Source organism: Dipodomys merriami, unplaced genomic scaffold, assembly GCF_024711535.1.
Source record: "Dipodomys merriami isolate MVZ:Mamm:240054 unplaced genomic scaffold, mDipMer1.0.p SCAF_1, whole genome shotgun sequence".
In the NCBI taxonomy this organism is placed as follows: domain Eukaryota; kingdom Metazoa; phylum Chordata; class Mammalia; order Rodentia; family Heteromyidae; genus Dipodomys; species Dipodomys merriami.
The window spans coordinates 55,101,226-55,126,931 of NW_027202270.1; the positions used below are offsets into that span (position 1 = coordinate 55,101,226).

General features: G+C 39.5%; 1 protein-coding gene across 10 annotated transcripts in view; it reads right to left on the reverse strand.

The window, feature by feature from the left end:
• Tanc1 (tetratricopeptide repeat, ankyrin repeat and coiled-coil containing 1) overlaps positions 1 to 25,706 on the reverse strand; it is a 229,141-nt gene that overhangs the window by 139,643 nt on the left and 63,792 nt on the right. For all 10 annotated transcript variants that reach the window (XM_070022615.1, XM_070022628.1, XM_070022620.1 and 7 more), the window contains one exon: positions 4,590 to 4,667. In XM_070022615.1, the coding sequence (XP_069878716.1) occupies positions 4,590 to 4,650 (61 nt within the window). In that variant the 5' untranslated portion in view covers positions 4,651 to 4,667. The remainder of the gene's footprint in view (positions 1 to 4,589; positions 4,668 to 25,706) is intronic.

Genomic DNA, 25,706 nt, shown 5'->3' on the forward strand with positions numbered 1-25,706 from the left:
GCAGGATCCTGGTTTGAAGCCAACTGAGGCAGAAAAGTCCCCATGAGACTCTTACCTCCAATTAAACACTCAAAAACCAGAAGTGATGCTGTAGCTCAAGTGGTAGAACATTAGCCTTGAACATAAAGAGGTTCAAGGACAGGGCCCACACCCTGAGTTCAAGCTCCACAACTGACCAAAAAAAAGAATCCTTAAAAACAAAAAGGTTGTTGATTAGAGCTGTGGTAGATCACTTGCCTAGCATGTGCCAGGCTCTAGTTTTAATCCCCAGCACCAACAAACAGCCACAAAGTAAGATTTCATTAAGGATTCGGATAAAAATAATAAATCTGTCCATTTAAGAATATGTTTTATTTAAGTTATTCAGGTCTTCCTTTAAGATCCCTTCAATAAAGTTATACCATTTTCTTCAATATAAAATTTGTTCACCTCTTATCTCAGGTCCTTGGTGCTATTACAAGTTGGGACTTCATTTCTATTGATGTCTGAATTGTGTTGCTATACAGAAGAGATGCTGGCTTCCTAGGTTGCTCTTTCATCAACTCTAAACTCCTGTTAGGTCCAAATCTATCAGACACCCCTATCCTTAGAGTTGAATAATTATTTAATTTTTAATTAAGAAAGGATATTTTGTTGATGATGATGTTGGAGGGTGTGTGTGTGTGTGTGTGTGTGTGTGTGTGCACACGCACGCATGCGTGTATGCATACACGTGTACATGTGTCACCCCCAGTACTAGGGCTTGAACTCAGGGCCTAGACACTTTCCTTTAGCCTTTTCTACACAAGGCTAAGCATTCTACCAGTTGAGTCACAGTTCTACTTCCGGCTTTTGGGTGCTTGATTGGAAATCTGAGTCTCAAGAACTTTCCTGTCTGACCTGGCTTCAAACCTCAGTCCTTATACTTGAGCCTCCTCAGTAGCTAGGATTATAGGTATGACCGATCTACTGGTTTCCACATATTTAAATTAGTTTAATAAATAAGAGTAACATGAAAGTTTTCTAATAGAAAAAGTCAGTTAAAATAGAGAAACACATGGTAGAAGATGTACACCTTTGGGGAGAGCTTTGACATAAAGGTAGCACCTCCTGTGTTTGTTTTAGGCCAAGGCCACTGCATAAGAAAAGGGGAGAAAAGGAAAGTAGATGCCTTTGTCTGATTCTCTCCCTATTTTGGTTTAACTCCCACAGGCCTTGGGTGGACATGTTTCCCCCTAATTTATTTTTAAGTTTTGAATACTGCATCCTCCAACATGTTTCCATAGCTTCTATAGCTTCCAGAAAAAGAAAAAAAAAAAACTTCTATCAGATCTACATACATTTCCAAAGGAAAAAGGAGGAGGAGAAACATTTTGCTGTTTTCAGAGTTTACTCAAGAGATTTCAATAGTTTAAATCTTACTGCCTATCTATTTCAAATATTACTATATACCATCTTGAATTTCAATACCTGCTAAAATTTTACCAAATAGTTAATAACAGATACATGTGACATTCTTTTAGGAACAGGAGTTAGGGGAAATAATTTTTCAATACTTCTGGAAAAGTATTTGATTTCTTTTGAAGAATACTAAATTTAACTCTGATTCTATTTTCTTAAATTCTCAAAATAAGCTCTACATAAGAGTCTAGTAAAATGTTTCCAGTGACAATCTAAAAAGAATATGCTCAGAGGCTCATTTTTTAAAAGTGATCATGGAATTTGAACTCAGGGCCCTTAAGACTATTAGGCAAGTGCACTACCACTTGAGACACATCCCAACCCCTCTTTGCTGTAGTTATTTTTCCAAATAGGGTTTGATCTTTTTGCTGAGGGCCAGCTTGGATCAGGACCTTCCTCCTCCCATGAACCTCCTCATGTACCTTCCTCATCACATTGAACACTACAGGCATGCACCCCCACACCAAACCCTTGAACTGACACTTTGTAGACATAAATATTTCCTAAGTTTCTTTGATTATGAACTTAAGCACATAAAATTTTCTTTTGTCTTTGCAATGAACACTGGTTTTAATTGGAAACAGCAGAGTAAAAATTTTCCATGTTATAGGAGAAATTATTACCCAAAGTTCATAGCAGACTCAGTAGATAAGCAGGCTTTAATTTATAGAGAAACTTAGCTATGAATTACTTATATGAGACTTGGCACAGAACTTAACGTACACACAATCAAATTCCAAGTATTTTCCCTAATCATAATAGGATATAACTTCATCAAGATGTAAATTCTCTCTGCTTTGTTCCCAACCCAAAACAACTAGGCTTTAGTTAAGAATAGGCACATGAGAAATGTCCCCATTGCTTTTTCACGATAGTACATGCTAGTGAAAAGGCCATAGTGTGGGAATTATGAAGACAGGATTCAGAGAAAGCAGTAGAGGCCCTTACCAATCACAGAGATGGGGGCTGGGAAGGTGGCTCAGTGGTAGAGTGCTTGCCTTGCATGCATGAGGCCCTGGGTTGAATTCCTCAGCACCACATAAGCAGAAAAAGCCAAAGTGGCACTGTGGCTCAAGTGGTAAAGTGCTAGCCTTGAGCTGAAGAGCTGAGGAACAATGCCCAGGCCGAGTTCTGGCCCCATGACTAGAAACAAAAAAATCATGGGACACCAAACCTAGTCACATGCTCTGAAACTGGAGAAGTTTCAAAACCAGACTGAAACTGTGTTCACTGTCTGGTCTGCCTGAAAGTTCAGGAGCTGAAGATCATTTATATTTTTATTTCCCATGAGCCTGGACTTGGTTAAAGAGAATGGTAGATCTGTTTTGAAAGACTGTCACTGCATAGGGAGTTTTGGCTTGAAGACCCTGGCTCTGAGCAAAAACCTCAATGGTTTTTTGGCCTCTCCAGCCTAATAAACAGTTTAGGCTCTAACTTTATGCTGAAAATTACAACAGCTTCTAAAGAAACAAATAACAAAGTTCCTAGAATTAGTGTCTGATGAGCCAAAACTGAAAAAAAAAAATTAAAGAGCTTCCAGAAAACTAATGAGAAAGACATTTTGGCTTTGATGCAACAAAGGATGAATGTATCCTTGGAAAGAAATGATGTGAATGAAAATTTCTCCATAGTAACAATTCCAATTAATTATTTGAAGCTAAGGGTTCATTATCTAAGATTATGAGCTATATAGTCTCCTGTTCATATCGTTCAGATCAAGATTATTTTCTTCTTTGTATCTGCCTACCCAGGATTAATGAGAATCTCATAATGGAAACTTAATGGCAATCTTAAAGACTCTACTTTCAAGGTGAGTTTGCCATTTTGAAGACTTGGTTTAAGGACAATTAGTAATAAAAATTTTGTTTAGGTTCCAAATAACCAAAACATTTACATATCTACTTAAGTCTGTTATAAAAGTATGAGAACATATCAAAAGGAATTTCAGAAAATGGAAACAGGAGTTTTTTCCTTTGTTGCTGTTTTTATTTTTGTCTTGTTTGTTCATTTGCCTGTCTTTGTAGGGGTAAGGGGGGCAGAGACATGGAGGGACAAAGGGTGAACAAATATAGCAGTGGTACTCACTAGTCACTATGTTGAAAATGAGCTATACAACTTGTGGGTGAGGAGGGATGGAAAAACTAGGAGAAAGCGAGGGAAGGAGTGACATTGTCCATAAAGAAATGTTCTTTTACCTGATTTATATAACATTAACCCTTCTGTGTGTCACCTTTAAAATAAAAAAAACCTCCAACTTCCAGAAAAGAAAGTATGAGAACAACAGATGATAACAATATTCCTACCAAGAATTACAGGATTTTTAAAAATGAAATTATGATTTGGTGATGGTTCAGTCATAAATGTATCTATGCATATTTTTTACCAAAATTAAAACAAAGGATTATTTGACTAATGGTAATACAAAACAAAAAAGGATCTACATTCTAGCAACAATGGCTAATTTGAGTTTATAGAGTGCAATGTATCATTTCAGCAGAGTTGATTCCTACTGGCAGATTTTTATCATGCAATACAAATAGGCAACACATCGTTTTCCTAGCAAAGGAAACAGGAGTATAACACTTTGTGGTCACCAGAATAATCCTGGAAGAGTTTATCACATGGAGTGTAATGCTGTTGGGGTCCATGTACACCAGAACACTACAGACAGGAATGAAACCAAACCAAATCAAGCAGCTCTCCTCATAATGAAAACTAGAAGTCTGGCATTAAGTAGGGCTGCACCTGTTAGGAGTAAAATTTGATACTCAAAAACATGAGAAGCAGTCAGTCAGCAGTTGGTCACACATATAAACTGCAACTGCATGTGAAACAAGGGAAAGGGCTTTCGAGAAATCAAATTCTTGAACACACCTGATATCCCTCCATGTCTTTAACTTTGCCTCTGGATCTGAATGACCTGTTAAAATTATGAACCTTCAAAGTCTTCTGGGGAAGGATTTTGTTCATAACCTACACTCAGTTTTCAAACAGAAACACACTGGGTTTCTCATATCCTCTAGGATGTTGTCAGTTCTAACATTCTATGTCACACTCCCAAAACAATACATCCACTTAGCCTGGAGCAAGCAGGGCCAGCTTGCCCAATACTGCTGCCACCCTTGCTCTATTTCTTCTCACATACATACCTGTTTCCTTCTTGCTTCCCTTTCCCCCCTCTCGGCTCTTCTTCAGCACAGCCTTCAACATTTTCAACACTCTTGTCTCTACAGAGAAAATGGGAAGAGAAGAAAAAAGGTTGGAAATGTTCGTGTACTACTTTCATACTAACCTAAGAGAAAACTGTGTTCAAACAGATTCCTCAGGATAATGTAAAGGCACTTTGAGTTTACTATGAATAAGCCCTAGTGGGAAACTACATGCTTTATAAACTTTTAATGAAGTGATCAGAAGTTCACTGTCTTGTTATAAAAGTTACAAAACAACACAATGGTGCATTCTCAGCATTCCATATCTAATTAAGGTTCTGAGGCTAAACCTGGGTCCATTACAACATATTTGGCACTGTAATATGGTCTCCCAACCCAAGTTCATCAAAAGAAGACATTAAAACATGAAATAAAAAATATAATGGTTAAGAAGAAGCTATGTGGTTAAAGACAATGTTTTACAGGTGCAACTAATTTTCTAAGCACAAGGAAAACATTTTGGAAGGTTATGGGAACATAACAAACCTTACAAGTATTTGCAAAATAAATAAAGTGGGAAGATATTTTAACCCTGATGTCAGGAGACCCTATTAAACAGCACATACTCCTATATGTTTGTGCTATATATAGTTATGACTTTCGGGTGGGAAAGGGAGGTGAAAACAAGCCTGTGGCATTATTGCAGAATCCCTTGAAAGAATGAGCTGCATTTTGAGACTTATAAAAACAACACAATGGCCCATGCCTAAGATGAAACAGGAAACCATCCCTACAAAAAGAACTAGACAATAGCACTATTATTTAATCATGAAGCTGCTGTCCTTTCTCTCTCTGTTCCCCCACTAACTCACATGACAGCTGGAAAACCACAAACACTAACAAATCCTACTGAGTTGTGTAACCCAATACACTTATGTTGATGCATTAATAGAGAAAAATAGAAGGCAAGTGGGTTGCTGGTGAACAGACATGGGGTGGAGGAGGAGAAAGAAGCAAGGGGGAGTGATACATGGGGTGGCAGAAGAGAAAGAAGCAAGGGAAAAGAGATATGGGTGGAAAAGGAGAAAGAAACAAGGAGAAAGAGAGGAACTTAGTTGGGAGGCTTCCAATGTCCTGGGTGGCACAACCAATACCATCTCTCAACCCTTAAAATAAAGCAGAAAGTTTGGAGGGGCCCACTGAGAAACCTCCCTAGGCTACCATTCATAGAATCACAAATTTAAGCAGCAGGGTGACCCTTTTGTATCCTGCAATAACAGGCCAGTATTTATTTTTCCAAGCTTTTTGTTTCCCCCCCCCCCCGATTAAAAAAAAAAGCAGAGACCCTAGGAGTCTGACTCGCCTAGGGGTCACTCAGCTAATTAACAGCAGGGTCAAGATTCAAAATCTGCAGAGTCCCAGCAAGGGTTTGCTTTCCTCCTATTTATTCCACTGCTCTATCAGCTAGCTGGCTGCTGGCCTCTCCTCTCAGATCAATGAAGGCTTTGGGCAAACAAGTAAAACTGAAATATGTAAGAAAGATAATATTGGAACTAGAATTTGGAGAAAGTCATACTGCTTATTCCATTTAAAGAATCTTACAAACGAGTCTTCATACACAAAAGAAGCATGGCCCTAATTCTGTTTTGAAAATGTTTTATAAGCTGGCATCGGTAATCCTAGCTACTTAGGAGGCTGGGGATCATGGTTCAAATCCAACCCAGGTACGAAAGGCTGTGATGTGAGACTCTAATCTCCAATTAATCACCAGAAAACTGGAAGTGTATCGGTGGTTCAAAATGGTAGAGTGCTGGCCTTGAGTGAAAAAGCACAGGGACAGCAACTAGATCCTGAGTTCAAGCCCTACAACCAACAAAAAGAAAGAAAAAGGATGAAAGAAAGGAGAGAGAAAGACGAGGGAGGGAAGGAAGGAAGGAAGGAAGGGAAGGAGGGAAGGAGAGAGGGGGGAGGGGGGAGGGGGGAGGGGGGGAGGGAGGGAGGGAGGGAGGGAGGGAGGGAGGGAGGGAGGGAGGGAGGGAGGGAGGGAGGGAGGGAAGAAAAATGCTACATAAATGGGCTCTGGTTGGAAAAAAAAAAGTTTCACCTAAAGAACCAAATTAAAGAATCAACATAACATAGAATCTGGAAGAGGGCACAGTTTGCTTCCATATGGGAGACCTATGAAAACAAATTTCTCTTAATAGGCTTAAAGGAAACAATGAAAATTCTATGATATAAAAACAGGGAGGCAAGCCAGTAGCACACTGTAATTCTGGCACTCTGGGAGCTGAGGCAGGAGGATAGGAGTGTGAGGGCAGCGCAGAGTAGTACTAGATAGACCCTTTCTCCAAAATAATAATAATAAAAAGATAGGACGAATTAAGCAAATACAGTATTTATAGCAGAGACATTTTCCTCTTGAAGTCAACCTTTCAGGGTTGAAATTTATTGGACTATACACACTTTTTTGTTGGTGGTAGAGGTGGTCTTGGAGCTTGAACTCAAGGGCTGAGCTCTTGGCTCAAGGCTAGCACTCTATCACTTTGATCCATAGCTCCACTTCCAGTTTTCTGGAGGTTAATTGGAGATTAGAATTGTAAGGTTTTAGGCAAAGAAAGAACATGCAGGAAGTAAAGGTAAAGGAAGGAAAGTTTATTGGGGTACACTCCTGGGTGAACTTCCTGGTCGGAATCAGAGAAGTCGCATAGTCTGTTGCAGCAGGGTTTATATGGCCGAGGTTAGCAAGAACTTTTAGCATGTAACTTGTTTTGTGAGTTTGAACAGTTTCGGGCTAGTGCCCCTGAAAGGAGAGGGCAATTGGGACAGGTGGTATATAAGGAAGTGGCTTTTCTCAGCTGCCTCTGCCCTCCAGCAGCCTGTCAAGAGTCTCATGGATTTCCCTGCCTCGGCTAGCTTTGAACCATAATCTTCAAAAATCTCAGCCTCCTGAGTAGCTAGGATTACAGGTGTGAACCCACTGGCACCCAGCTATCACACTTTTAAAAGAAAAATATCAATAGAGCCTTGCCATAGCTTGTCCAAGGCCCCTTGGACACACGGCTGTGGCTCCACCAGACCCTGTATCCTTTGGCTTTCTAACTAGCTCAGGCCCCATCACATCTATGATGCTTCTGGGATTAATCACCCAATCTTCATCCAATTTGCAGTAGGCTACTGTCCCATTCACTCAAAACACACATGCCACAGGGCAAGGACATGGTGACACTGACTTTGGTTCTTTATCCCAGGCACCTTGATTATGTTAGGGAGCTCAGCTGTTTTCAAGCTAGTCACATCTTCCACATCAGTGGTCTTGAGTTCAGAGAAAGAGGCTATCAAATATCTGCTGTAATTTTTTTCTTCCAGTGCCTGCTTTCATCCATAAATAGCAACTCAAAGGGAAAGCTTAAATTTTATTCTAAAAGCTATTCAAACAGTGACCTGGAGAAACTGTATTGGTTATACCTGAATGCAAAAAGAAGGATCCTACCACCACCTTAGAATGTAGACATACCACATACAAATAAGAGGGAGAAAAGTAAGACTTCCTAGTAAGTTTAGTTCTAAAAGTTAACAAATAGCCAATACCACTATGCAAAGTCACCAGGAAGTCCCAATCATCTGTAATCCCAAATCTATAACTACAATGTGATATTCATCCTGAAGATTGTGCTCCTTTGGAGGGGGATGGGAAAAAGAGCTGCTATAATAGGGCAGAGAAACAACATTGCATCTGCCCGAGAAGACTGTCTGGAATACTTGACAGTGTCCGTGAGATTAGAAACACACAAACTCCATATGCAGTTCTGGAAATGGATGCTTGGGCTATCAGAACTGGATGCTATTAAACATTGGTGGATATAACTACTTCCTCTTGTTCTGACGGGTCTTCACCAAGAAGCACCTAATAATCTGGCTCCTTTCTTAGCCTGCCAAGAGTAGAGAGCATATGCCGGTTTAGTTAACACACTGTTTGGCTTGCTGTCAGATACCATTCTGGGAATAAATTAATAAACCAGTGTTCTGGCTTTAAACAAAAGCCCTAATGAACTCTGTTAAAGGGAGCCAGTCATTTTGGCAAGTTTCATCCATTAAAGACATAGAGAATAGTCTGTTTCTGACCCCAGTTTGAGACCAAAAGGAGAACAGCATAAATTCTTCAATGACAATGATGCCAGGAAGGAGACCTGTGAGTGAGGTCAGAAGGCACACCCCAAGTGCACTCTCTGCTTCAGCAATACTTCCTTTACAGAAGCCATGTCAGCTACTGTCATTCTCCTGCTGAGAGGGTGAACATAGACCTGTCATGAATTAGAACCAAATAGAAATGATCTAAACCAGACTTCTGTATGCAGTGATTCAGACCAACTGATTAAAGCCCAACACACTGAAAAAGAAATGGGATTGTTCCTGTAGTACTATGAATGTAGTACTATAAGCAAGTACTTGGGGACAAGGATCACAGAATAAAACTAAGAATGGTTGTCCTTTATTATGTTAAGTATCAAGCTATAGACTAAAAACATAAGTATAAAACTGGCCAAATAACAATCCCTCAACTACTGCCTCACAAAATCTTAGCTTCAATGGCAAGTAGAATGAATTTAAAGTTGGACTCATTCTTAAGTACATATTTTTCAGCCAGGAACCAGTGACTCATGCCTGTAGTCCTAGGTACTCAGAGGAAACAGATTTTATAATCACAATTCAAAGCCAGCCTTGGGAGGAAAGACCATGAGACTCTTACCTCCAATTAACGCCCCCTCCCACCCCCCACACACAAACACACAAAACACATATATTTCAAATCCAGGCATGGTAACACACATCTATTATCCTATTTCAGACACTGAGGTAGAAAGATCTCAAGTTCAACACCAGTTTAGGTTACACAGTGAAATCTCATTTTTTAAGATAGAATATATGTTTCAAAATACAGAGATCATCTGTTATAAGTTTATACACTTTGAGGGCTGGGGTACAGTACAGGGGTAGAGCACCTGCCCAGCAAGCTTGAGGTCCTGGGTTCAATACACAGTCCTATGAAAAACATAGAAAATAAATGATATTCATTTGAGGAAGAATGTTGTATGCAGGGAGTATTTTTCTCTGCCATTACAAGCATCATGGCTGACATCTCTGTAACAAAGATAGGTTTACAAGAGAAAACCATAACCAGTTCATATGACCACTCTCATGTGACTCAGGAGCCTCAGCAACAAAAAACTAATGATCCAAGGAAAACTAAATTTATGCAAAGGTTTGATAAAGAATGGAAATCTTATGGAAGTACAATTGAGCAAAAGAGACTATGACCTAATAATGGTAGTAAAGTGGGGGGGGGGGCCCGGCTTGTTTGTACAGGTGCACAGGTGCATTCTGGCCTTCCAGCAAGGATGCATTAGATCCTCTGGTATGAGGGTCTAATGATCTACTTTCAGGCAATGTAAGTAGAAAACTACTTTATTCCTATGCTTCAGAGAAGGATGTGTGGAAGTGACCTCTCCTATAGTTTAAATCTGGGAAGGGGTTACAACTGGCAAGGAGCCAGTTATAAGGTACCATATTATGAGTCCAACACTAGGGGAAAAGCCAACCTCCAGGTCACTACAGCTGAACTTAACAGAGAAAACTTAGGATGTTCATATAAAAGAAAAGATGAATCATGGCCACGAAAAAACCAATATCCTCAAGTTGCCTAAATTCCCTATTTTCTACTATCATTCCATATCTACGTTTCCTATTGATTTTTCCCTTAAAAAAAATCTCTGGAAGATAACAGACCATCAAAAGTTATCTCTGGTATTGTCACTTAGCTCATCAAATCTTTAGGGACAGGCACACTATCTGTATTTTAGAATCTTGTACGGCATATTATATTAGCGTCTAAAATATAACCAACACCAATGCAGGTAAAACAATGAAATGGTTTCAAAATAAAACAAAAATCTGTCTTTAATGACAACAGCAGTTCCCTAACTTTTTTGAAAGCAGAGAAGTGTAGCAGCCCTCTTCTGTAGTGCCATACTGTCTCTCTTCATGAAGCTTAGAGTTGAGGGCAGGGACTATGCTTATTCTTAATAGATAACAGAAGCATCATTCCTAGTCTGCCCATATATTTGTTGACTGACATTACTAGGTTGCACTGAACACAGATGAGCTATTTCACCAACATCTCTACACCAGTTTATAATGGACAAAGTACATGATTATATATTCCCATTGGCAAATAATGCAAGAAAACTCAGTTAAATCCAATATGACATCAAGCAGTGATATATGAGGAAGAAAATGCTGCATTTCATATTCTCCCTTCGTATTTACACCTGACTAGCCTAAAATTGCAGGTCAGTTGCCCCAATACCTGAACTCTCATGATTTTGTGCACATGACAAATTAAGGAGCTTCTCCCATCAAGCCATCCATCTGACCTGAAAGCAATACTCCCTTAAAGATGTTGACTTTGTGAAATAACAAATAGGACCAGAGTATTAATACTTAGAAGTAAAACAGTGGAAACTGGTACGCATAAATATTAAGAAATATATTTTACTTCAAAGAAGGATAAAATAAAAACATCCTAATGTGAGGAGCTCAAAAAGCTGTAGGGTTTTTGGTGGTTTTTCTTCATGGGGGAGTTGGCAATACTGGGATTTGATCTCAGGGCATCACTCAAGTTTCCTGCTCACAACTGGCACTCTACCACTTGAGACATGCCTTGAGTCCAGCTTTTTGCTGGTTATTTTGGTATTGGCATCTCACAGACTTTTCTGCCCAGGCTGGCTTCAAACTGCAATTCTGGATATCTCAGCCTCCTGAGTATTAACTAGTATCACAGGCAAAAGCCTATTTTGTTGTTTTGCTTTTATAATGGTAATTCTTTTTTTTAATTATTTGAGAAACCTCCATATTTCTTCCCATAGCAACCACATGACTAGACACTCTCACTAACAAAAGGGTCCAATCTTTCCTTATCCTTGCTAATACCTGTCTTTTTTATTAACATATATTAATTGTACTAAGGGGTTTCACTGTGATATTCGATACATAGACATTATGCACTTTCATCAAATTTGCCAAAATTCTTTTCTTATCCCTACTCCTTTAAAAATTTTAAACATGTTTCATTATTCTACTTCCATACATGTATTTGAACTACTTCAATCATATTCACACATCCACACCCTTTCCTTTTGCCTTCCGGTCTCCAGATCAACCTCCTATCATTCATTTTTTAAGGTCTAGATTCTGCATTTGAGAGAAAATATTTTCGGTTTGTCTTCTTCAGTCAGTATAATTCATTTAACATAATGAGCTCCAGCTTGACTCTTGCAAGTAACAACCCATTGGTCAGCTGCAGGTTAGCCTTCAAGATTTCTCTTTGTTTTGACAACATTCAGTGTTTACCATGAGAAAGGAAATGGGTAGTGGCAATAGATCTGCTGCAGTTCACAAAATATAGAATAGAGTAAGAGAAAACAAGGAAGAATAGACACCGTAAAATGAAGCAAAAGGAGGTCTTCCAGTGGCACCCTGGCTGGGGACTGGAAATTCATGGGAAACTGTCTTACAGAAGCCATCCTGAAAGCAAGAGCTGTGTCTTTAACCCTCCCTGAGAGATCCCAAAAAAGGGGGGGGGGGAGGGGCGGCAAGAACCAGCCACAATGCACTCAATGCATTCTTGAAATTCCAGAATCTCTCCTTTTTTCCCCTTACCTCCTATAGCTGAAAAAGCCTAGAAGTAATAGAACTGGTCTTCAAAATAAGACTGGAAAGAAGAAGGACTTCTTCAAAATCAAGAGGCATCATACAGAAAGGAGTTACAACAGTCAGAAAGCAATAGCCACAAATAAAGAAATGACTTATTGTTTTCCTTAACTTGCACAGCTAGAAAATATGGCAGCAGTAAGTCATAATTTATAATCCACACCACAAGGTACAACCACTCCATCTTCTTTATTGAAACCTATGGTACAAATGAAGTCTCCAGCTCTATTGTTCCTTTCTTCTCCAGTCAGGTTTGTCTTACAACAAAAAGATTCCAAATTTAAGTCATTCTCCCTCAAACCAGGATGAGCTCAAAAGGGGAAATAAAAAACCAAGTGCAGCATTTCTGGAAACAATTATCCTGCCTCTGAGACCAGTCATTCCCAGGGAAAAAAGTACCCCTTCCATAAAGACTCTCAGCCCACAGTAAAAGATACCTTTTTTTCTAATCTGACAACTCATCTTACAGAAAGCCTCTGCTCACCCACAAGGTGGCTTCCATTCCTTCACTTGAATGCTCCCTATGTCTTATCTTTCTACCTTAGTAGGACACAGTAGCTGTAATATTATACAAGTATTTTACATAGACATTTACAACTATTAGAGGAAGCAAGTCTCTTCAAAACCCACCCAGAATCATTTTTCCATTACAAATCTTCTTATCATTTAGTTAGCTAGTTTGGTACTACTTTTTAAACTTAGGTCCTCGAGCTTGCTAATAAACAACACTCTACCACTTGAATCATGCCTTCAACCCATTTTGTTCTATGCATGTGTATACCCACTTGCCTGGGCTTATGAGCTACACCACCAGCCTGGTTTTTTCCTGGTAAATTGTTGATGGAGCTTTGTGGACTTTTCTACCAGTGTTATATTTGAGCCATATTTCTCCAGGTCCTAGTTTCCTGACTAAGTAAGATTACAGGTATTAGCTACCAGTACCTAGCTGCTCTGGTTATTTTTTTAATTGTCAAGGTGATGTATAGAGGGGTTTCAGTTACATAAGTAAGGTAATGAGTACATTTCTTGTCAACCTTATTACCCCTTTCCTCAATTTTCTCCTACTTCCTCCCTGCCTCTCCCCCTGAAGTTGTACAGATCCTTTCCAACATACTGTCTTATGTATATAGCTGTTGCATTGCTCTGGTTATTTTTGAGAGAGGCTCTCAGTTTTTGCCTGGGCCTGCCTGGACCAAAATCTTCCTGTTCACGACTGCAACTCGGGGATGACAAACACAATCATGCCTATTGAACTTTTTGCTGGCCTTAAATTCAATCCTCCCAATTGCTGCCTTTGAGTAGCTAGGATTATAGGTGGCTTGCTTCTTCCTCCAAGTTGGAAGAATTTGGATGGCCATACCCTACCTGACATCCTCCACTCTAACCCAGCATATTTTCAATTTTCAGCATCAATGCATGGCTATGGAATAACAATTTTAATCCATTTATAAATATCAGAAGAAATGGTTGTTGTACCTCAACCAGACTGTCATTCTTTAATGAATTAAAGTAAATGCAATGTCTTCATTTAATATGCAAAACTTTAAGCAATAAAAGAAATTGCCTTAGTTCTCTGGGGCTATTGAGTGGGAGAAATGGGTTACAGTCTGACTTTTCAGTTGAGGAATGAAGTGGGATTCAGAAAAACATACCCTAGGTTTGGCATGCGCTTTGAACTAAAGGAGATTGGAAGGCCTCAGAAGCAAAGCCTCTCAGACCTCTGCCTTCCTTTTCCTGCTTCCCTTTCTTCCCCAAGGCAAGTCACAGAAACAGGAATTCCTCTTTCCCATGGTGGGTAGCAGAAATTAGAAACCCTCTTCCATGGAGCAAGCCAAAAATAAAAAAATCCTACATAAATTATCAAACTTTTCCCACCTTCTGTAAAGAAAAAGGCCAAAAAATGATACTCTCTAACTCCCTATACCCATGAGCAGGAAAGCAAGCAAGCTACATCGATTTCAAGAATATGAACAGACAGGTCATGCTGGTCCTCCTTCAGGCTATTGCCATATTCCACTAGCCATTACAGGTTTTTTTTTTTTCACTCTACATAGTCCCAAGAACGTACTCCATGCCAAACAATAAAAGAGAAAGTCAAATATATGTTCAAGGAGGATGAAAATAATGTTGGCAAACTTGGTCAGGAGGCTAACAACGTTTATATCTCACGTTTTTTCTTTTAAGAAAATAAAAGGGTATAGTGAAGGTTCAGAAAAGCCCTATGAAGGAGAGAAAGGCAAGTACAAAACCTTTGACAGTTGAAAAGGTGCAAGACCAATCAAAGGATGAGAGAACCAACCAACAACCCAAAGCTCACAGCTCAAAGAAGTGTTCATGGAATCAAGGCTGACCAGCAAGGCAGCGTTGCCCTGAGAGACAGGACAGAAAGAAAAGCAATGGTGTCTCTAACAAGTGAATGAATAATTTGAAAAGAGTCTGGTTCTTTCCAGTGTTTAGTGTAGAATAATTCCAGATGATAGTTAAGACCCAAAGGTTTAGCAATGGTAAAGCTGGAACTTGAACCGAGGTCTCACTTCAAAGATCAGTAACTGAGCAGCTACCTTCAATGGGCTGTCTGGACTGGGAAGAGAGCACCATACAAGTCTCAAAGAAAGGATAACTTTAAAACTATAGCAGTTAAGGATCCAGCCAAAGAGTGACTGGACAACCTCAATATCAACACAAGGCCCCAGTGGCCATGAGCCCAAAAACTGCCCAAGAAACCCTATAGAGTCTGAAAACATATCACAGTTCCTTAATGTGGTCTCATGGTGAGTTTTCCTCTTCTGTCATATATCAGAACTGTAATTCCAAATTTACACTGACTACCTCTCCTTGATGAGTAACAACAGCATGAATAAAGTAGGAAGCATTCCTTGTACAAACTGACTTGAAGCAAATTATCTCTGCTTTTATATGTTCATCTAATGGGAAAACTGCTTCCTAACCTGCTAAAGTGTCTAATTCCAGATCTCTTCCAAAAATCCATTACAATTATTTTAAGGCAAAAATTTATTTCTTGTTCACAAGACTATAGTAATCAATGCTGACAAACCATCATCATAGAATAATGCACTCCTCAGAGGAGAGTCTGGGATGAGTGATAAGCTTTTAGTATGAAAAAAGAGGAGACCTTAAAGACACTTTTCAAAAAGTATTAAAAGGTCCTCAATCAATCAATGCCAGATGAATGAAGTTTGGTCTTATAAATCTAAAGAAATTTTAAATTTTAAATTGTACTGCATCTGGCCTCAAAGTGAAGGTCAGATGACTTCAAAAGTGCCATGTGAAAGGCAGCTATTCATTACAAAATAGTCTCTTGCTTATGTAGCTGACAGATGACTCTTTCACTGAATGCTCAGAATAAAAGACATCAAAATCCCTCCTCCACTTCTGTTAGTAACTTGCAATGATGAAGAATAAGGTTTTAACCTCTCCAGGACCTACATTTTATTAGGGCAGGAGTTCTTAACATGTGAAGTTTTTTCAGCCTTGCCCACGTGATTCTAGGGTGCAGCCCACAACACTTACAAACTGTGCATGTAGCCATTTAATCCTCAGAGCCATCCTCTGAGGAAGGTACTATCAATCTCCATTCTTCATAGCCAGACAGAGTAACACAGCTCATGTGGGCCCAGAACCTTGGTGTCCATTCAGGCAGCCTGGCTTCAGCCTGATTATGTAATCTCCATACTATACCTCTTCTAAATAAAAATGAAGAGATTATCTCTTAGATGAAGATGTACAAGTGCACACACAGGCATGCGCACAGACACATATACACTTGCGCATCCAAAACTAGCCTGAAAATGAATCTGCCTCCACTGAGATACCCACGGTCCACTCTCGGTCAAGTTCTGCCAAGCATGAATCAGTTTTTTTGACTACAGTGTTGTGACCTGGAGTCATCATACCATAGCGCTACATGCTAAATGAGTAAACTCCTGAGTCTACTCACCCACTGGGTGCCAATGATTGCCAATGAGGAGGATCATTTCAGGCAGAGCCCTTTCTGACACAAGGTCAATGTTTTCCTATTCCTAACACTCACTTATCCTCTTTGGTTAAAAAAGAACTACAAATCTTTGGTGTTTTTCCCCTCCTATGGTTTATCCCCTGTTGTCACTATATTTCATTTTGATATCTTGAGTATTGTATATACATTTATCTAAATCAAGGAAAGGACTGGGAACAACAAAACTGTGAGAGAAAGGACCAAGGGTGAGGAACCAATGCAACAGCGAAATTCACAATACAGTATGTTGGAAATGATCTGTACAAATTGGGGGATGGATGGGAGGGAGGTAAAGTGGGAGAAAAATGAGGGAGGGGGTAACAATTCAACCAGAAATGTACTTACTACCTTATTTAACTGTATCCCCTCTGTACATTTCCTTGACAAAAAAAAAGACATTTCATTCTCACTGAATGACCTATAAGACTCCTGTTGGAGTGGGAGAGAAGTTACAACAAGCTTTGAACTGATGCACTCAATTCTTATCTGGGCATTTATACATATAATTAACACAGGTTTTAGCTTTGAACATCAAGCTCTAAATTAAATAAGGTGTGCCTTCCGTGAGAAGGTAGTGAGCAAATTCATGCAAGCCACAGAGCATCACCTTCTCCAGAGCTAAAGCAAATATCAGCATATTCATGACTGAGCTCTTATCAGATTTGTAAGGGAAACACTTTGGGCTGTAAATATTTGGTTAGCAGGAACCAGTCTTAGTGTTTCGGAAACTGACACCAGGGTGTGTGAGAAAGATCAGGTGGGCATGCACAATGGCTTTATTTCTCAATTGACTCCAACAGTCCTAATATGGGGAATCCCAAAGCTCTAGATGATAAGTCACAGGCAAGTCACTGTAGGAAACAAAAGTCAAATATAGTATGACCTTTTCTTTAAAGTTAACAATCCAGTTTTAATATTAAGGAATCTAGTCTCAAGGTATAATGAGAAAGCTATCCAAGGCAGGAATTTGTAACTGGATGCATGTACTTTAGAGATACAGACCCTGTAACCCTAATAATGGTAAAATAGAAAATATGATGGCAAAGAAAACTACTTATGGTAATACACAAGCATCCAAGTATTTAAGAAATCCTGGCATGCTATTATGTGTTCAACATATAAATAAGACAGCAATAGATCTAACAATTTTGGCAGTTTGTTTTGTTTTGTATCTGCCAATACTGGAGTTTGCACTAGGGCCTCATACTTTGGCAGTTTTTAAAGCAATGATGTCATAAATAGTATTTTTAACTATCCCTAGTAATGTGGAACCAAATTCTGAAACTTCCATATGACAATGTCACAGGTGGTGAGGTTATATAATTTTATTACTCACTTTCATGTATGAAGCAAAGGGTACATTTTGGCTAGAGGTTAATGAAAATAAGCTGTTATTTTTGTTACTCATCAAGCCTCCCAAGTTCATCGTCTATTGCCACCCAGTCTAACCAACCACCCTAAAGTTAGTTAAGGACCCTGACCTAGAGGAACAGACTCAGACTTGGGAAAAGGCTGCGCTAGTAATTAAGCTTCATTCCACTCAAGGAACCACTGAAATCCTGAAAAACAAGCAGTTATTTACAGATTGGCAGCTATGAGCAGGATTGGGTATTCCTCATAGGCATGGATGTGTTTCACATTAAATATCAAGACCCATGATTAGTCTTCAGAGAAGTCTATAAAAGCTCTGTTTAACAATGAAGTCCATTACCACCAAATCAGTAACTCATCTGCAAGTATCAGGCCTGGCACTGCAGGCGAAAGACCTCTAGAAAATTTACATTGTAAGACAATACACAAAAGTAGAAAAGTCAGGTCTCACAGTTGGGATAAATGTATTTTATATACACTGCTGGTTTTATTGTTTTCTTATTGCTTTCCTTATGCTTTAAAAAAAAAAAACTTACAACTTGGCAAGTGCAGTCTCTCAGTTAACAGGATCAGGCCTCCTAGGGGGGTCAGTATCAATGGTTCAGCCCCTCCTGCCCCCTGAGCTTCATACCCTCATGGCCGTTCCCCAGCTGCAGGCCCTAAATCAGGGGATGCCCAGAGGAAGATAAATATAATTCAGAGTCTAAAATACATGGACTTACTTTGGGCCAATGCCAATTTCTCATGGATCTCGGGTAACTAAGATGGTTTTTGTTTGCCTAGTTAGAGGCTGCAACAGCAGCTGCAGGAACGCCATACTTTTTCTAGACTAATAAAATTACCTAAGTCTGGCTCACGATTTCACCTATGGTAGCAGCCAAACTTTTCAGATAGACAGAAGCCTTGCACTGTTGCAGAAGAACGTGGATCTCAGCTCTGAACTAATCTGGAAGCACTCAAACCCAACAGCAAAAATACACTCCAATTGAACTGTGAATTACAGCGCAATTCCTATGTATGGAGATAACAAATGTTATTTTTAGGAGTCCCACCGAACCTCAATCAAACCTAGTAAGTTCCAGTTTTAACATCTAAAGGTATGTCAGTCAATGCCCTGTAAGAACATTAATTTTTTTTTTCTAAAAGGTTTGATGAAGACTCTGGGCTGGTTTACAGTGAAACATTTGATCACTGATTTTGTTACATTTGAGACTTAGGGAACAGGATGGTACTTTGACACAGCAAGAAACGACACATGCACACATGTACACACAGATCAGTTATCTTGCGGGTAGGAGCAGAAGCTACATTTCCAAAATAAGAATGTTCCTTGTACATTTCTTATGTGTATAGCTCAAAGTTGTTTAATGTAAGTGTGTGGTCCAAATGCCTCCCTTTAAGGAAAAACAGCCCAATTATTAGAACCCAGTGGAAAACAGGACACATGTTTTTTGAATGGCTTTGAATTAGAGACAGTCAATGTGAAATTGTTCTACACAGACTGAAGATGTCGCACAGATGTACCAAGTTTTTGTGGTCTCAGCAAAACATCTTTCTGGTACAGCAAACTATATGCATCTGCAACAAAGCTGGGTATAGAGAATAATTTCTTAAATATTCAAATCTTGTTTTTGTGTAGTAAAACTTCCCACACCAAGCCTTTTCTGCCTTCTTTAGAAGGTCTACAAACTCATAGTTTGGCCTGCATTTGACTTGGTCACCCAGGCCTCTGGTAAAGTCTCTTTCACCTTTATTAAAAGAAGACACATAGGTTTATTTTATTTCATATGTTTGTGGAATAAACAATCAGATGCATAGAAAACAGAAGTGAAGATATTAATAGCTATCCCTTTTAGTCCTCATAGTGGTATCAGGTAAGAACTGCAATTATCCTCTTTGGACAGACAAGAAATCAGGACTTAGAATCTCAGCAGCCTGCTCCAGGTCACTCCTGAGTACTTAACACTTCAGTCGTCCCCCACCACTGGGGTAAAGTCATGTGCTAGAACCTTGCTTTGTACTCAATAACTTGGATTCCAAGTATTGTGACATACCACAAGAAGTCTCTAGTATGCAACATGGAGGTTAAAATAAGCATTACGGCAAAACTACAGTGCTATTCTGATTATGGCTTTATTTAAAACAAAATATGTTCTCTTTTCTTTGAAAGGTATGCTGGATATCACAACCCCAAACTAGTAATTCCACACTAATCTAGTCCTAGCTCTTTCCTCCTGCTCTTCTTAACTTGGGAAAATGATCTTAATGCCCAATTTGATGCAAGTAATTCACAAGTCTGATTCTCTACTGTTCTGTCTATGCTACTACTGTGCTTAATTTCCAACCCACTGACAGCAATCCTAGCAATGCAAACTCAACAGGTCCAAAACAAAACTTCCTCCTCACAAAATCCAAAATCCACTCACCACCTGTGGGTCCAGATTCCTGCTCAAAGAACACCTGCCTTTGTTCCACTGAACTCAAAGCCACTGTGTTTTTATGACTTTCTTGCTCATCTCCTAAAATTCAACAGACTATGTCTGGCCAGTTCCAGCTCCTCTTCACTCAATCTCTGAAGAGGTCCTCCCCATGACTCTCCAGGCCTCCACCCACAACCTCCGGGCACACTGCTTTAACTGTAGGCCATGCAGTGCATCCGAATCACCCAGAAGTCACTAAGATGAAGTCTGTTGGGACGCAGACCCAGTTTCTGATTCCTGCATTTGGGGTTCAGCTCAATAATCTCCAGCTGATAATGCCACAATTCGGGGCCACACTCCAGAGAACTACTGTTATAGTCTCTCCTTATGTGTCATACAAATTTTTCCAGAGTTTTCTCGTCATAGAGCAGCAGCAGAGCCCCCTCAATCTGAAAAATTTAGGGCCCTGGGAAGTAACCTTGTATAGCAGAGCTTACCACTCACCGAGTGCCGCCTGTGTGTGTCAGGTATGGTCTGTCAGGCTGCAGTCAAAACAATCCTACAGAATTCAGCCTAGCTTTCATATAAAAAAGGGGGAATCATGAAGGGGAGGGGGAGAAAAAAAAAGCATGTCATTCTCAGAATAGGGCAAAAAGATGTATAAGGAAACAAAATAGAGTTCATTTTTAAAGAGCACAACATGTCTAAATACAACCTCCCAAGATCAATTTTACAGAATAAAACTGCATAGGAAATTTATTTGAGACAGCAAAGTGACTCATTAGCAAAGCAAAAGGTGTGAAGCATGTAGTTCAGTATGAGAAAATTGAATCCAAGCTCCTGGGGCCAAAATTTTATTATGCAATAGGGTGGGGATGCTGGATGCTAGGATGCTAGGCCTTCCTCTGGAATCTCTCCCAAATGGCTTGACTATCTGGGGTGTGGGAAGTCATAGGTCTGCGCTTTTTTTAAAAATGATTTTTAGTAATTTTATTTTATTTATTTTTATTGTGAAAATACTGTATAGCGGGGGTACAATTACATGGGTAAGATAATGAGTACATTTCTTATCAAGCATTGTAGCCTCCTCCTTTGTTTCCCCTTCCCATCCCAGGCCTGTGCTTTTGAAGGCAATTCTGTTTTAATGTGCCTGCCTAATAACAGAAACAAGTTCTATGTATACTATCTTTATTAACAAAGTCTTTACTTGAAAGAGTTTTTTCTGCGCTTACTTGCCTGCACATGACTGATTCAAACAGCATGAATATTTAGAAAGCTAGCAGAGTTTATATTTTCACACAGTCATTTATAAACAAAGATGAGAGACTTATCAGAGCTGGCCAGTTAACTCCCACAACTGAGAACTTCTCAAAAATGCCCCAAGGTTTAAAGCATTTTCCTTCATACCATCTCTTGGATTCTCACAGGCAAAAAGCATGGTCCAACTGTCACTGTCTCAAGCTAACAGAAGACCAGGGATAGAAATTAGATGAAGCCATAGACAACTCAGATGAGTTTTCCTGAAGTCACATCTTTATATCTTTGTTTTATATTGCTATAACAAAATACCCAAGATCTAGTCATTTATAAAGAGAAAGAAGTATATTAAGTTCATAGTTCTGGAAGTACAAGATCAGGCACCAGTATCTGAAAAGGATCTTATATCATAATGCCACAGAGGAAAAAGTAGGACAAGCTAACAAATCTTCCACCTATAACAACATCCTCTCATGATATCTAATGCAATTCCCTCTTCAATTACATTAATTCACTTTAAATAACCTAATCGCCACTTTTATTTTTTTTTAATACTGAAGACTGAACTCAGGGCCTCACATGTACACATGTGCCATACCTCCAGCCATTTTTTGCCCTGTCTGCTTTCAAGGTAGGGTCCTGTTTTATTGACAGGCTTGTCTGGGCTACAATCCTCCCACTTATGCTTCCCTGTGTGGCTGGGATGACAAACAAGAACCACTGTACCTTGCCATTGGTTCAGACTGCCTCACAAACATTTTGGGGGGACCCAGGCTGGCCCCAAAGTTCAATCTCCCAATCTCTGCATACCAAGGAGCTAGTATTACACACTAGAGCCACCAAGCCCACACCTAATCACCTCTTCAAGGTCCATCACTTCTCAACACTGTCACAATGCGGATCAAGTTTCAACAAGAGTTTTAGAAGGGACAAACTGCATCAAAGCCATAGCCATATGATTCTGTAAGAAAAAAAGTATTTATCATGGCATATGAAAATTTGAATGAGACCCAGTTCCTGTCCTCAAGGTCAACTTATTTGACAGAAGTCTGAAACAGTCCAGTGGCATGATGGAAACAGAACAAGACAGGGTGAAATGATGGCAAAGGCTGTGGAGTCAGGCAGACCAATCCATACCTGTAAACCCCAACTCAACAGCCTTTTACTTTCCCTGCAATCCTGGACTTGTACTTATTTCTCTCTGAACTCTAGATTTCCTAACTCAAAACAAGAAATATAATTCAAGCTGGGTGCTGGTGGCTCAACCTGTAATCCGAGCTACTCAGGAGGCTGAGATCTGATGATTACCATTCAAAAGCCAGACAATAAAGTCCATGAGACTCTTGTCTCCAATTAACTACCAGAAAACTGGAAGTGGTGCTATGGCTCAAGTGGTAGAGACTCGCTTTGAGCTAGAGTTAAGAGACAGCAACCCGGCCAGAGGTCAAGCCCCAAGACGAAGAAAGGAGGAAGGAAGGAAGGAAGGAAGGAAGGAAGGAAGGAAGGAAGGAAGGAAGGAAGGAAGGAAGGAAGGAAGGAAGGAAGGAAGGAAGGAAGGAAGGAAGGAAGGAAGGAAGGAAGGAAGGAAGGAGGGAAGGAAGGAAGGAAAGAAGGAGGGAGGGAGGCAGGGAGGGAGAGAAGGAGGGAGGGAGGAAGGGAGGGAGGGAGGAAGGAAGGAAAGAAAAAAAAGAAATATAATTGTTGTGAAAATTAGACATAATATATGACAAGTACCTAGCCCTGTATCTTGCATAATATATCTAATAAATGGTCTTAATGTCTCCCATAAGGAGTATACTTGCTTAATACTGGTCCATCTACAAATTCTAAAACCCAATTACCAATTCAAGTATAGGAGTAACTGAGAGACATGGAAGGATGAGTCACCAATTTTTGGCTTCAGAGACAGGGTAGAAAGTAGAGCCAATAATCAAAATGGGAAAAGCTAACAGAAACATGGGGGTGAGAGGTTGGAGTGGAGCAGGAAGCTGCTGATAATTAGAGAGGAAATGAGTCCAGTTGAGATAGCTTGAGTTAAATGTACCTATGAATCATCCAAGTAGAAGTGTCCAAAAAGACTGAGGGTGAACTCTGAGGCATGGGGGGTTATTAACCATGTGGGTGGTGGCTAAAGCCTAGAAAAGTATTGAGACTCCTCCAAAGGGCTGAGCAGACTAAAAGAAAACCACCAAAGGAGAACTCACAAGGGCAGACACAGCAGGACCCAGCAGGAAATGACATAAAGAAAAGCCAAACAGTGGTGAACGTGCAAAGGAACCCAAAGAAGGTTTCAAATGAGTGGTCAGGAGTATCAAGTGCAATAGAAAAGGATAGCAAAGTGACCACAGGCCTCAATGATGAGGGGCTACACCATGTGTGCCCTCAACAAGAGCAGTTTATGTTGAAGCAATGGAAACCAGATAGGCCACCTGTAAGGTCCCTCCTGAACTGTAAAACTTTTTTTCTGTCCTTAAATTTTTACCTTTATTCTGACATAATAATGCAAATGTGTTTACCACAAAGATGTTGGTATAAAATCAGCATCAAAGCTGGGCATCGGTGGCTCATGCCTGTAATCCTAGCTACTCAGGAGGCTGAGATCTGAGGATCGCGGTTTAAAGCAAGCCTGGGCAACAAAATTCGTGAGACTCTTATCTCCAATATACCACTAGAAAACCGGAAGTGGCCTTTGTGGCTCAAGCGGTAGAGCACTCACCTTGAGCTGAAGAGCACAAGGACAGCGCCTAAACCCAGAGTTCAAGCCCACAACCGACCAAAAAAAAAAAAAAAAAATCAGCACCAAAATCTGTGAACATGTATACTTCATTTTCCCCCCAAAAAATATTACAACATGAATGATAATCAACTAACCTTCTACTGAAATAGGATTTGAATTCTTTTTTAAAAATTTTCTTATTGTTATTATAAAGATGGTGTACAAAGGGGCTACATTTCTCCATCCACAAAGTGTAGTGCATTTCAACGCTGTGTCTAGTGAGTACCACTGCTGCATTTGTTCACCCTTTGTCCCTCCATTTCTGTGAGCACCCCCCCACCGTCATTCTCCTAAAGACAGATAAATGAACAAACAAGACAAAGAGAAAACAAAAACAGCAACAAAGAAAAACTATTCTAATTTCCATTTCCTGGAGTTCATTAAGATAAATATTATATGATCAGAGGCATATCGACATTGCGCCTTTGTGTTCCTATCCTAAGAATAGTCTCCTCTGGTCTCGCTGTGTATGAATGCCTGGAGTCTTGTATAATTTATCATGTCCCAGTGTACTTTAGATCTAGCTTCCACATGTGAGAGAAAGCATGCACTGTTTCTGTCTCTGAGCTTGTGAAAATGTCTTTCAACTTCAAAACTACAACTCACCATTCTCCAAACCTAACAAATAAGATCTCAAATTGCAATGGGTTGCAAGGCTTTCTTTCATAAAAATAATTTTCAAAAAAAAGGCAGAGTTCAAGGTTATAATCATTTAACATGATCTTAACTATGAAGCTCCCTATCTACTTCCTGATGTTTGATCCCAAGGAAGAAGAAGAAGAAGAAAATATAATTCTCTGGCATGCAAAACCTGGAGGAGGAAAAATGAATAGCTTTCTAAATACAGTTTCAGTCCAATCAATACACTTCAATTGCTATTTCAATGTTACTTTGAGAATTGTGTTACCTCAGGTAGAAAGGCTTGGTTTCAGTATGCAAATTTCTTGCAAAATTCTATAAGCAAATTTACATCTGGTTTCTAAATAAACTACACTCTTGCTGAATTCAGTAAATTACTGTTCAATGTCCTTTTTCTCATTCTGGTACAGTTACGATCATAGGAAAGGTTGCTTCTATGCAATTTTAAATTGAAATTATAAAATAGTTCACACATGTTATGGTTCCCCCCAACAAGAGTATGTTTGTCTTGACAGTTCATGTAAACTGGTTAAACTAGTTAAGATCAAAATAATTTTCCTAAACATCTAGTCACCCTAAGAAAGCATTTTTTTGTTTTCAAGTCAACTCCACATACAAATAGCATTTAAAAAGTTAAACACCTCCAATATTAATAACTAAAATTGTCATTCTTATATAGTAAAAGTTTGGACTCTTTGAGAATTCTCACACGTGCTTTCATAAATATACTATTTATTCTTTGTAGACATGTCTGAATCTAAAGAAGTGTTTTGGGTCTTCTGGCCATTAATCAAATATGCAGCTATTAGTTTTATCTAGTGATACACACACCAGCTTTTAAGACTTGGACCTCTAAACCAAATTTTAATTCA